General features: G+C 40.4%; 2 protein-coding genes across 2 annotated transcripts; both read left to right on the top strand.

Moving 5' to 3' along the window:
- The first annotated feature begins 4668 nt into the window (after positions 1-4668).
- Positions 4669-5560, top strand: LOC120038641 (ladderlectin-like). The gene is made up of 2 exons (XM_038984297.1): positions 4669-5312; positions 5345-5560. Exon 1 carries the CDS (start codon positions 4736-4738, stop codon positions 5294-5296), a length of 561 nt encoding a protein of 186 aa, XP_038840225.1. The 5' UTR covers positions 4669-4735; the 3' UTR covers positions 5297-5312; positions 5345-5560.
- On the top strand, positions 5293-6229 carry LOC120038642 (glutenin, high molecular weight subunit DX5-like). Its single transcript, XM_038984299.1, has 3 exons — positions 5293-5636; positions 5683-5834; positions 5867-6229. Exons 1-3 carry the CDS (start codon positions 5305-5307, stop codon positions 5920-5922), a joined length of 540 nt encoding a protein of 179 aa, XP_038840227.1. The 5' UTR covers positions 5293-5304; the 3' UTR covers positions 5923-6229.
- The last annotated feature ends 2852 nt before the right edge of the window (positions 6230-9081 follow it).

A 9081-nucleotide genomic window follows, 5' to 3' on the forward strand; every position in this document is an offset into this window, starting at 1 on the left:
GATAGACTCTAATAATGCCATGTTATTAGTGGTTTATGGATGGACTCTAATAATGTCATGTTATTAGTGGTTTATGGATAGACTCTAATAATGCCATGTTATTAGTGGTTTATGGATAGACTCTAATAATGCCATGTTATTAGTGGTTTTGTTGATATACTCTAATAATGCCATGTTATTAGTGGTTTATGGATAGACTCTAATAATGCCATGTTATTAGTGGTTTATGGATAGACTCTAATAATGCCATGTTATTAGTGGTTTATGGAGACTCTAATAATGCCATGTTATTAGTGGTTTATGGATAGACTCTAATAATGCCATGTTATTAGTGGTTTTGTTGATATACTCTAATAATGCCATGTTATTAGTGGTTTATGGATAGACTCTAATAATGCCATGTTATTAGTGGTTTATGGATAGACTCTAATAATGCCATGTTATTAGTGGTTTATGGAGACTCTAATAATGCCATGTTATTAGTGGTTTATGGATAGACTCTAATAATGCCATGTTATTAGTGGTTTTGTTGATAGACTCTAATAATGCCATGTTATTAGTGGTTTATGGATAGACTCTAATAATGCCATGTTATTAGTGGTTTATGGATAGACTCTAATAATGTCATGTTATTAGTGGTTTATGGAGACTCTAATAATGCCATGTTATTAGTGGTTTATGGATAGACTCTAATAATGCCATGTTATTAGTGGTTTATGGATAGACTCTAATAATGTCATGTTATTAGTGGTTTATGGATAGACTCTAATAATGCCATGTTATTAGTGGTTTATGGAGACTCTAATAATGCCATGTTATTAGTGGTTTATGGATAGACTCTAATAATGTCATGTTATTAGTGGTTTATGGAGACTCTAATAATGCCATGTTATTAGTGGTTTATGGAGACTCTAATAATGCCATGTTATTAGTGGTTTATGGAGACTCTAATAATGCCATGTTTAATTCCGTGGGTGAAAGCGAGTCTTGCTCGCTGGGCTATATCAGGCTGTAAGGGACGCAGTGGGACATTTGAAGTAGAGGTCTGAATAATTGATTCGGAAATGTTTTATTGACAGTTTCTGATTAGTGTTGCTTGGTTTTGTAGTTTAGGTAACACTAGTGAATTTTAAGCAGGAAGGTCATGTCATTTAAAAAGATAAGCTGTTTCCATTACTTGGAACAGTGGCAAGTACAGTATGTGTGATTCAGACCACGAGAAGGATAGACATGTCTCTAGTCTACTTTTCTATTCCTTTAATTAAGTTATGAGTACAAGTTCTTTCTTTATGGAGTTATTAAGGGTTGTAATTATTCTTTGATTTGCAGTGTGTTTTTTACACATTAATCACGTTGTGAGTCTTGTGTATTGAGTGATATATGAAGGAGTGTATTGAGTAATATATATAAGTGTATTGAGTGATATATAGGAGTGTATTGAGTGATATAAAGAAGTGTATTGAGTGATATATAGGAGTGTATCGAGTGATATATGAAGGAGTGTATTGAGTGATATAAAGAAGTGTATTGAGTGATATATAGGAGTGTATCGAGTGATACATAGAAGTGTATTGAGTGATATATAGGAGTGTATCGAGTGTTATATAGAAGTGTATTGAGTGATATATAGGAGTGTATTGAGTGATATATAGAAGTGTATTGAGTGATATATAGAAGTGTATTGAGTGATATATAGGAGTGTATTGAGTGATATATAGAAGTGTATTGAGTGATATATAGGAGTGTATTGAGTGATATATAGAAGTGTATTGAGTGATATATAGAAGTGTATTGAGTGATATATAGGAGTGTATTGAGTGATATATAGAAGTGTATTGAGTGATATATGAAGGAGTGTATTGAGTGATATATAGAAGTGTATTGAGTGATATATAGAAGTGTATTGAGTGATATATAGAAGTGTATTGAGTGATATATAGAAGTGTATTGAGTGATATATAGAAGTGTATTGAGTGATATATAGAAGTGTATTGAGTGATATATAGAAGTGTATTGAGTGATATATAGAAGTGTATTGAGTGATATATAGGAGTGTATTGAGTGATATATAGGAGTGTATTGAGTGATATATAGAAGTGTATTGAGTGATATATAGAAATGTATTGAGTGATATATAGAAGTGTATTGAGTGATATATAGAAGTGTATTGAGTGATATATAGAAGTGTATTGAGTGATATATAGAAGTGTATTGAGTGATATATAGGAGTGTATTGAGTGATATATAGAAGTGTATTGAGTGATATATAGAAGTGTATTGAGTGATATATAGGAGTGTATTGAGTGATATATAGGAGTGTATTGAGTGATATATGAAGGAGTGTATTGAGTGATATATAGAAGTGTATTGAGTGATATATAGAAGTGTATTGAGTGATATATAGGAGTGTATTGAGTGATATATAGGAGTGTATTGAGTGATATATAGAAGTGTATTGAGTGATATATAGAAGTGTATTGAGTGATATATAGGAGTGTATTGAGTGATATATAGGAGTTTATTGAGTGATATATAGAAGTGTATTGAGTGATATATAGGAGTGTATTGAGTGATATATAGAAGTGTATTGGGTGATATATGAAGGAGTGTATTGAGTGATATATGAAGGAGTGTATTGAGTGATATATAGAAGTGTATTGAGTGATATATGAAGGAGTGTATTGAGTGATATATGAAGGAGTGTATTGAGTGATATATTGGAGTGTATTGAGTGATATATGAAGGAGTGTATTGAGTGATATATGAAGGAGTGTATTGAGTGATATATAGAAGTGTATTGAGTGATATATAGGAGTTTATTGAGTGATATATGAAGGAGTGTATTGAGTGTTATATAGAAGTGTATTGAGTGATATATAGGAGTGTATTGAGTGATATATAGAAGTGTATTGAGTGATATATAGAAGTGTATTGAGTGATATATAGAAGTGTATTGAGTGATATATATAAGTGTATTGAGTGATATATAGGAGTGTATTGAGTGATATATAGAAGTGTATTGAGTGATATATAGAAGTGTATTGAGTGATATATGAAGGAGTGTATTGAGTGATATATAGAAGTGTATTGAGTGATATATAGGAGTGTATTGAGTGATATATAGAAGTGTATTGAGTGATATATGAAGGAGTGTATTGAGTGATATATAGAAGTGTATTGAGTGATATATAGGAGTGTATTGAGTGATATATAGAAGTGTATTGAGTGATATATAGGAGTGTATTGAGTGATATATAGGAGTGTATTGAGTGATATATAGAAGTGTATTGAGTGATATATAGGAGTGTATTGAGTGATATATAGGAGTGTATTGAGTGTTATATAGGAGTGTATTGAGTGATATATAGAAGTGTATTGAGTGATATATGAAGGAGTGTATTGAGTGATATATGATGGAGTGTATTGAGTGATATATAGGAGTGTATTGAGTGATATATAGGAGTGTATTGAGTGATATATAGAAGTGTATTGAGTGATATATAGAAGTGTATTGAGTGATATATAGAAGTGTATTGAGTGATATATAGGAGTGTATTGAGTGATATATAGAAGTGTATTGAGTGATATATAGGAGTGTATTGAGTGATATATAGGAGTGTATTGAGTGTTATATAGGAGTGTATTGAGTGATATATAGGAGTGTATTGAGTGATATATAGAAGTGTATTGAGTGATATATAGGAGTGTATTGAGTGATATATAGGAGTGTATTGAGTGTTATATAGGAGTGTATTGAGTGATATATAGGAGTGTATTGAGTGTTATATAGGAGTGTATTGAGTGATATATAGGAGTGTATTGAGTGATATATGAAGGAGTGTATTGAGTGATATATGAAGGAGTGTATTGTTGCGTTTGTATGTTTGTTTTGTTTCTAAACACATCTCACCAGATTGGGATCTGCTGGATGATCGAGATTCCTCCCTAAGGATTAGTCCTCTAACTTCCTGACCCTGTGACTCTGCGATGAGGTCGACAGTGTGATAAGGGGAGTATAAAGCAACCAGTCGAAGCTGTCTTTTCTCTCGGGAGTGTGACATGAGTCCACGTGGAGCATGGAGAGATATCCTGTCAACTTCTTTCATGTTGCTGGTGTACTGGTAGGAACAATGGACAAGACATAATGGACTGTAAAGGACAGTGGCGGCTCAGGTGAGAGGCATTATCAAGGGCCATCCACTTTGAACATGTGCCATTGGAAGGACAAACTGAAAATCTGAAGAAGAACATCAAGACGCGGCAGAAGGAGGAGTGCCTGGTCAACCGTGCCCGGAACTGTTGGGTTGATTGTGGAGTTCTGCACAAAATGTAAAGTCATTGAGACTAAGAATGCATTGAGATACCGATCTGACATTACTATGCCACTCTCCACAGTGTAAGGCAGGGAGAAACTGGGGGATCTGTCATTACTATGCCACTCTCCACAGTGTAAGGCAGGGAGAAACTGGGGGATCTGTCATTACTATGCCACTCTCCACAGTGTAAGGCAGGGAGAAACTGGGGGATCTGTCATTACTATGCCACTCTCCACAGTGTAAAGCAGGGAGAAACTGGGGGATCTGTCATTACTATGTCACTCTCCACAGTGTAAGGCAGGGAGAAACTGGGGGATCTGTCATTACTATGCTATTCCTCTTTCTATTCCTCTTTCTCAAGCTGAACAGAACCTACAGACTACCACCTGTGATTCCTTCTCTGACAGGAACAGATTACCATGGAGAAGTTGGCCGTCCTTCTGCTTCTGAGTGCTGCCATTGCACTGGGCGACGCAAACCTGACCCAGCTCCTTGGTTTAGAACCCTTACTGAAGACTGAGGTGGAACAGACTCCTCCTGTCGAGGCTCAGGTAGCAGCACTGCATGTGGGGACAAAGGAAAGTTCATGTCCCTCAGACTGGCACCCTTATGGATCACGCTGTTTCAAGTTTGTCAGCATTCCACAGTCATGGTCAGATTCGGAGCAAAACTGTTTGGCACTTGGTGGAAACCTAGCATCCGTGCATAACCTTTTAGAGTACCAGTTCATGCAATCACTGACAAAGGACACCAATGTTCACCTACCTGACACCTGGCTTGGAGGTTTTGATGCAGTCAAGGAGGGCTTATGGATGTGGTCAGATGGGTCCAGATTTGACTACACTAACTGGAACACCGATGAGCCCAATAACGCTGGAGAAGGAGAGGACTGTCTGCAGATGAACGCTGCGAGTGAGAAGCTCTGGTTCGACGTGCCCTGTGAGTGGAAGTTTGTATCTCTCTGTTCCAGAAGAATGTAGGCTAGGAAATGACCCAGCTACTTCACCTCCACCTCCAGGGGTCAACAGGCTACTTCACCTCCACCTCCAGGGGTCAACAGGCTACTTCACCTCCACCTCCAGGGGTCAACAGGCTACTTCACCTCCACCTCCAGGGGTCAACAGGCTACTTCCCCTCCACCTCCAGGGGTCAACAGGCTACTTCCCCTCCACCTCCAGGGGTCAACAGGCTACTTCACCTCCACCTCCAGGGGTCAACAGGCTACTTCCCCTCCACCTCCAGGGGTCAACAGGCTACTTCCCCTCCACCTCCAGGGGTCAACCTCCAGGGATCAACAGGCTACTTCCCCTCCACCTCCAGGGATCAACAGGCTACTTCACCTCCACCTCCAGGGGTCAACCTCCAGGGATCAACAGGCTACTTCCCCTCCACCTCCAGGGATCAACAGGCTACTTCACCTCCACCTCCAGGGATCAACAGGCTACTTCACCTCCACCTCCAGGGGTCAACAGGCTACTTCACCTCCTCCTCCAGGGGTCAACCTCCAGGGGTCAACAGGCTACTTCCCCTCCTCCTCCAGGGGTCAACAGGCTACACTTCAATACTCAAACCAAGATCTGTCACTGACTGCAGCTCACCAACATGACAAATAAAACATGTAATCACAAAAAAAGCTTTCCACCTGTCTAATGATTAGCTAACGAGCCATATCTAACAGTTAGAAATAATGACAAAGGAATTTACAAGAGACAGCAAACAGCAAACATGTAACTACCGAAAAAAACATTCTTTGAAGTTCAATGCAGACTTTTATACTAAGTCATGATCTGCTGTTAGCTAGCTACTGTTTAGGTAGACTAACCTTTCAGGTTAACTGACATTAGCTAAACTTGTGATGAAACTGTGTGATGTTGCTAATCTTGCTTTTGAAATAAAAGATAAATTACTGAATAGTTTGTTTTCTTCGTTTGCAGTTGCTTTTCAAGTTGTCATGGCACATCAGTTAGTCAATGGTGAGATTTTATAAACTATAATAAAGACAATCTCTCAATAACATGAACCTGCATCACTAAAAATAATTGATACATGATAAAACCTTATCATGCTGTTAATAATGATTAACTCTCTTCCTAACAGACCATTTGTTTCTGAATGGTTTAGATGCAGGAAATTAAAGTTATATAACTATTAACTAACATGAATTATTAGCTTTTTAAAATAATTTATTAATGCATTTTTATGGCTTAGTAATTATGCATACAATTAATAAATACTTAGTAGATATTAAAATAAATGTTTTATTGATTCAGGTTAACACATTAACTAATGTACCCTTATTGTAAAGCGTTACCATTCCCTGTCTTTCATATCTGAGGCTAAATCCATGAGGCTGGGAAATGTGACAGGGAATGTGTCTACAGAGAGAGAGAGAGTGCTATTCTATTCCTCCCCTGAATGAAGGACTGAAGAAGCTCTGAGATTAAAATGCAGAAAATAAATAAAATGTGAAATATTGGGACGGAGAGTCCCTCACACAACAACGTGACAGCCAGTCGGGCTTTAGGAGAAGGGTGTTACGCGGAGCAAACACAGGGGAACCCAAGAGTGGACTCAGATGCAGAAGCAGGGATGAACGAACCAAAATGTTTATTGTACACAGAGAGATGTGGAGTGCAGAACCGGGGTAGCTCAGATGAGTTGCAGAAAAACCTGAAGTGTAGAGTGAGGTTGTAGTTGACTGAGTTGAACAGGGTAAACAGGTCCTGAGAGGAATCCAAGGTGGTAGTGGTGAGTGAAGTCCAGATCAAGGTGTTTGGTGGTGAGATGTGGTACAAGAGACAGAGACAGGGACAGAGCAAGGTGTTTGGTGGTGAGATGTGGTACAAGAGACAGAGACAGGGACAGAGCAAGGTGTTTGGTGGTGAGATGTGGTACAAGAGACAGAGACAGGGACAGAGCAAGGTGTTTGGTGGTGAGATGTGGTACAAGAGACAGAGACAGGGACAGAGCAAGGTGTTTGGTGGTGAGATGTGGTACAAGAGACAGGAGACAGAGCAAGGTGTTTGGTGGTGAGATGTGGTACAAGAGACAGGAGACAGGGACAGAGCAAGGTGTTTGGTGGTGAGATGTGGTACAAGAGACAGAGACAGAGACAGAGCAAGGTGTTTGGTGGTGAGATGTGGTACAAGAGACAGGAGACAGAGAGACAGAGCAAGGTGTTTGGTGGTGAGATGTGGTACAAGAGACAGAGACAGGGACAGAGCAAGGTGTTTGGTGGTGAGATGTGGTACAAGAGACAGAGACAGAGACAGAGCAAGGTGTTTGGTGGTGAGATGTGGTACAAGAGACAGGAGACAGGGACAGAGCAAGGTGTTTGGTGGTGAGATGTGGTACAAGAGACAGAGACAGAGACAGAGCAAGGTGTTTGGTGGTGAGATGTGGTACAAGAGACAGAGACAGGGACAGAGCAAGGTGTTTGGTGGTGAGATGTGGTACAAGAGACAGAGACAGGGACAGAGCAAGGTGTTTGGTGGTGAGATGTGGTACAAGAGACAGAGCCAGGGACAGAGCAAGGTGTTTGGTGGTGAGATGTGGTACAAGAGACAGAGACAGGGACAGAGCAAGGTGTTTGGTGGTGAGATGTGGTACAAGAGACAGGAGACAGAGACAGAGCAAGGTGTTTGGTGGTGAGATGTGGTACAAGAGACAGAGACAGAGACAGAGCAAGGTGTTTGGTGGTGAGATGTGGTACAAGAGACAGGAGACAGAGACAGAGCAAGGTGTTTGGTGGTGAGATGTGGTACAAGAGACAGGAGACAGGGACAGAGCAAGGTGTTTGGTGGTGAGATGTGGTACAAGAGACAGAGACAGAGACAGAGCAAGGTGTTTGGTGGTGAGATGTGGTACAAGAGACAGAGACAGAGACAGAGCAAGGTGTTTAGTGGTGAGATGTGGTACAAGAGACAGAGACAGGGACAGAGCAAGGTGTTTGGTGGTGAGATGTGGTACAAGAGACAGAGACAGGGACAGAGCAAGGTGTTTGGTGGTGAGATGTGGTACAAGAGACAGAGACAGAGTAAGGTGTTTGGTGGTGAGATGTGGTACAAGAGACAGGAGACAGAGACAGAGCAAGGTGTTTGGTGGTGAGATGTGGTACAAGAGACAGGAGACAGAGACAGAGCAAGGTGTTTAGTGGTGAGATGTGGTACAAGAGACAGAGACAGAGACAGAGCAAGGTGTTTAGTGGTGAGATGTGGTACAAGAGACAGAGACAGGGACAGAGCAAGGTGTTTGGTGGTGAGATGTGGTACAAGAGACAGAGACAGGGACAGAGCAAGGTGTTTGGTGGTGAGATGTGGTACAAGAGACAGAGACAGAGTAAGGTGTTTGGTGGTGAGATGTGGTACAAGAGACAGGAGACAGAGACAGAGCAAGGTGTTTGGTGGTGAGATGTGGTACAAGAGACAGGAGACAGGGACAGAGCAAGGTGTTTGGTGGTGAGATGTGGTACAAGAGACAGAGACAGAGACAGAGCAAGGTGTTTGGTGGTGAGATGTGGTACAAGAGACAGAGACAGGGACAGAGCAAGGTGTTTGGTGGTGAGATGTGGTACAAGAGACAGGAGACAGAGAGACAGAGCAAGGTGTTTGGTGGTGAGATGTGGTACAAGAGACAGAGACAGAGACAGAGCAAGGTGTTTGGTGGTGAGATGTGGTACAAGAGACAGAGACAGAGACAGAGCAAGGTGTTTGGTGGTGAGATGTGGTACAAGAGACAGAGACAGAGACAGAGCAAGGTGTTTGGT

The sequence above is a fragment of the Salvelinus namaycush genome, unplaced genomic scaffold, assembly GCF_016432855.1.
Source record: "Salvelinus namaycush isolate Seneca unplaced genomic scaffold, SaNama_1.0 Scaffold228, whole genome shotgun sequence".
NCBI lineage: Eukaryota > Metazoa > Chordata > Actinopteri > Salmoniformes > Salmonidae > Salvelinus > Salvelinus namaycush.